Below are 4566 nucleotides of genomic sequence, written 5' to 3' on the forward strand. Positions count from 1 at the left end.
ACCCAGAAATTGTACTGAAATATCAAATGTCACTCGGCCCCAAAACTTTTTTTTGTGCTATTCTTACTTGTCTAAACATATAAACATATAATCATGGGTTGTTTAGGGAAAACCAACCATATTTATAGTTATGTACATTTGACTTTTATTTATAGATTTGTTTATTTATGACCTGTTAGCATATTTCTCAGTGTGACCATGTGTGGGACTGGAACCCACGACCTCAGCACTGCCAGCGTGACGTCATTTCTGCTTCCAACCCCCACCACAGCGACCCATCCCAGAATGACCCAGACTCCAAAGACTTCTGGTTCAACATGCAGGCACTGACCTTTCATCTACAGAGAGAGGCGGAGCTTAATCCTCAGGCCTCCTACTACAATGTGGGCGTACTGAAGTACCAGGTGGGTCTGAAAGTTGTGACGATATTCCAAACACCTGGCGCTCCCTCAGACCAGCCGCTGACGGCTTGGTCTACAACGTTGTAATTCTGATGAGATGGCATTTGGTAATTGGTCGCATCAAAACCCACGTACAGACAGACCCAACTAGATTAGTTGTAGATGTAATGGGTTTTAAAACGGGCACATTGATAAGCCCCCAAACTTTTCATGCCTGCTGCAGAGTTGCACTAAAAATGCTAGACTGACTCAGTTCATCAGATTCACAAATGACCAACTCCACATATGAACCGTTCACACATGCTAATAAAATCTCATATCATGTTACATCTTTGCGTCGCATGCATGTGTACAGACTCATGTCGTGAGATCGTCACAGTGATGTTAAAATTACACAAGAATAAATAAAAACAGCTCTGATTTCCATTCCTGTATGCTGAATTATGGTGACTAGTTGAATGTGGTAGATGTGGCACAGGTCGTGTGTGTGTGTGTGTGTGTGTGTGTCCGCGCAGATCACGTTCCTGCCATCGTCCGTGTATGCTGCTGTTGATTGGCATCAGATATAATTGCATGTTGTGTGCATTTGTTGTGCCCTCTGGTATCTGAAAGTGTGTTGATATTGCATCAAATAAACTACTGTTTACCAACATGAATGAGACTATAAAGCTGAAGTAGACAAAACAGTTTCAGTGATTTCAGAGAACAAAAGAAGAGTTGTTTAAAAAATACAATGAAACGTGTACCCAGTGAATCCCAGTCCTTGTGTCACAGTACTCGAGCGTTAACTCCATGTCACTGTCTAGAAAAAGCCATTTTATTCCCTCCAAAGCACCTTGATCACCTTGAAGACATTTTGACAGTGAGTGGCTCTTGAAACACATCCAGCCTGTATGCACATTCTTCTAGATCGCTTTTCCAGGTTGTTGTTTCCTTTATGAAGGTTAGATCCTGTACTGGAGCAGATGATGCTAAATTACAGAAAGCAAGTTCGATTATGGACTTTTCCAGAGCTCTTTGACTGTAGAGACTCTCTCAATAATGCCCATTAATAAAGGTGAAATGGCTCATCGTCACATCGACGACCTCTGCCCTCAGGTGTCGTCTCAGGACCCGGCTCGGGCTCCGCTGCTGCTCTCGGCAGAGTGCCAGCGAAGTGGCACAGTGACGCGCATCTCCCTCGACTACCACTGTTGCCCGGCAACTGCCCCCGCCACTCAACTGACGGCTGTACAGGTGCTGCTGCCACTTGACCACACTGCTACCGACCTGCAGTGCCAACCTCCAGCGTCTTGGTGAGTGTGCGCGTGTGTGTGTGCGTGCGTGTGTGTGTGTGTACTGTGTGTGAGTGTGCACGTCTGTTAGAGTGTGAGTTGGAGGGCTGTGTGAGAGGAGAGAGTGGGAGAGGCATCCCTGCTTCAGGTGGCTGACGACAGTAAATCTTTGCTGAAAGACCAGGACTGAGTGTTTGGTGGAACGAAGGATTCTGGGTTTATGTGGGGGTTTGTTTGTTTGTTTCCTCTCCACAGAGCAGTCATAGCAGTGGCCCCTGACAGGTCGTTTGACTGTGACGACCGTTAGTGTGTGGGAGACGGCGAGGGTAGCGCTGGAGGTGACATGACTGTTGGATTAATCCTTTTTGTTTTTCTGTCTTCTCTGCTTGTGTTGGCAGGAACGCAGAAGAGCGGCGACTGCTGTGGAAGCTGCCCAACCTCTCACCCACCAATCACAGCAAAGGTTGCCATCACGGCCACCCACTCTCCTCCTCTCCTCTGCTTCTCTCCTCTGCTTCTCCCCTCTCCTCCCCTCTCCTCTCCTCTCCTCTCCTCCTCTCCTCTCCTCTCCTCTGCTTCTCTCCTCCTCTCCTCTCCTCTCCTCTGCTTCTCTCCTCCTCTCCTCTCCTCTCCTCTGCTTCTCTCCTCCTCTCCTCTCCTCTCCTCTCCTCTGCTTCTCTCCTCTGCTTCTCTCCTCCTCTCCTCTCCTCTCTTCCTGGTTCTGCTAAACCAGCAATAAATGCATAAATCAAAGTGTAGCCCCCCACCCCGCAGTTGAGCTGCAGGTGCAGTCTGGCACTCGCGCAGTAACAGGCACTTCTGTCCTTTTTTCTCTCCAGTTTTTATGACCTGAATTCGTTCTCATCAATTACTCAGCCACACGTCCCTGTAGGACAGAGCGGACATGATGTTTTGTTCTCGTTACCAAAAAAAAAAAAGCAAATCCTGAAGTGGATCTGGACATGACAGGGCCATCTGCAGTCCGTGTCAGCGCAGCAGACTGGGCCTTGGGAGCCGAACAGCCACGGGAGGGTTCTGGAGACTGAGGCTCGGTTCTGCCCAAGTCCTGCTCATTAGAAAACAGAACTGCTGCCTCAGCTCCAGCTGTTTTATCAACTTACTTTCAAGGTTAAAGCCAAAAAAAGTGCAAAACAAGGAGATGAGCTTTGAGATTTCTCGTGAGAGTTTCACATGTAAATCTCCCAGCACCACTCTCCAACGCCGCCTGAAGGTGGGTTTCAGACTGACGGGAGATTTAGATACTGTATCTGTCTCAGGCCAGTGTGTGAAAAGCCTCATTAGTGCAGCACTGCTATGGAAAGAATTACTTGCAGGCCAAGTTCAGATGATTTCTTTTTCTGATGATTACTACCTGAGCGATTAGTCACTGGAAGGTGCCCCTTATAGACCCACATGCCTCCGTCTCTAAACCAAGCCAAGATGGTGAAGACGTCCTTCAACTCGCATTCACAGCTCCCACTGACATCCTTTGGACAATCACGCTTGACCTTCTGCGTTTGGCTATAAATAGTCCAGTGTCAGTGTGATCTAACACATGCTGAAAGTCAGACATTACACTGGAAAGCCTTGAAAAGGAGCTAGAGGTGAAAAGAAAGAAAAACGCACTCAAAAATTTAAAAAGAAGGGACTTCAGTGGACCCTGGACAGGCTGTGTTCTCTGCTGATGGGGTGACCCACCTGAGGTTGGCTTAATAAAATAACTCCAGTTGGAACTGTCAGCTTGCGTTCTGTCTACCAGACTTGAAGGACCACAGACCAATTGTCAAAGTGTAAAATGTTAGCACATTTCTGTTTCTAAACAGTCTTCTCAGTTAGGTAAGTGAAATTATTCTGTTGTGTGTGTGCAGGCTCTGGCACGCTCTGTGCCAGTTGGCAATGCCTGGAGGTGCCCCGTGGTCCTCCCCCGAGTCTGGCCGTGCAGTTTGTGGGGTGTGGGGCGTCCCTCTCTGGCATGGACGTGGAGCTGGCATCCTCCCGCTACCGTATGTCTCTGGTGAAGAAGAGATTCGCCACGGGTGAGTGACTGACCTACTTAATGAATCTTAACCCACATCCCTGGGAACTGAGATCCACCCCCTTGTGCTTCAAGGCCAGGCTGCTCGTTAACTGGAGGACAGTAGCAGTTTGGTCTTAGTAAAATGTATTTTTTTTAATTATTGGGAAGAATAGGAAAAGAAAGTAGTTATGTACTATCCTTCCTAAATCCAAAACTAATGTGTGAGTAAACAAGAACCCAGTAGCCTTCTGTGTTTCCCCTGAATGCAACTTAGCAGGACACTTTCAGGAAACACGAATTATGATGTCTTGCATTTGAACATTTGTGTTGTTCAACAGAGCCTCCAGTGAGTGTTAAGACTGTATTTCTCTCGACAGGGAAATACATGGCAGGCTGTTCGTTGTGAGCAAGAATGGGCCTAGCCGTCCCCACATTCGCACTTTTTACAAACTCGACCAGGTCGGAGAGCCAGGGGCCATGCACGGAATCTGGCCATTACCCACAATACCCTGCTCTGTGAAGACTCTAGCCACAGGGCATGCAGCTGGTAATAGCTACTCCCAAGGAACTGCTGGGGTTGGCCTGGCCCTGTTTTAACCCTGTGGCGCCTGTCTGACTGCTTTCTTTTGTGTTACTTGTTCATTCTGTGTGCAGTGTGTCCTGTGTATTTTGACATCTCTATTTGGAAACTGGATGTAAGGGTTTTTCCTTTTTCTGGAAATTTCTAGTGACTGAAGTTTGAACGTATATAATATGGAAGAGTACTGGAATGATGCTGCCATGACAACAGTGGTCTTGTTCATGTTACTTAGGAAAATTTAATATTAAAAACTTTGTAATGTTACACTGGGAAAGCAAAAGAACTGAACAGTGC

The 4566-nt window shown here is 47.2% G+C and overlaps 1 protein-coding gene across 4 annotated transcripts in view; it reads left to right on the top strand.

Annotated features, from left to right (window-relative positions):
- fcho1 (FCH and mu domain containing endocytic adaptor 1) overlaps positions 1 to 4536 on the top strand; it is a 38847-nt gene extending 34311 nt beyond the window's left edge. For all 4 annotated transcript variants that reach the window (XM_035522149.1, XM_035522151.1, XM_035522150.1 and 1 more), the window contains 5 exons: positions 272 to 404; positions 1500 to 1696; positions 2074 to 2138; positions 3544 to 3711; positions 4070 to 4536. In XM_035522149.1, the coding sequence (XP_035378042.1) occupies positions 272 to 404; positions 1500 to 1696; positions 2074 to 2138; positions 3544 to 3711; positions 4070 to 4098 (592 nt within the window). In that variant the 3' untranslated portion in view covers positions 4099 to 4536. The remainder of the gene's footprint in view (positions 1 to 271; positions 405 to 1499; positions 1697 to 2073; positions 2139 to 3543; positions 3712 to 4069) is intronic.
- Positions 4537 to 4566: the final 30 nt, after the last annotated feature.

The sequence above is a fragment of the Electrophorus electricus genome, chromosome 23 (assembly GCF_013358815.1).
Source record: "Electrophorus electricus isolate fEleEle1 chromosome 23, fEleEle1.pri, whole genome shotgun sequence".
NCBI lineage: Eukaryota > Metazoa > Chordata > Actinopteri > Gymnotiformes > Gymnotidae > Electrophorus > Electrophorus electricus.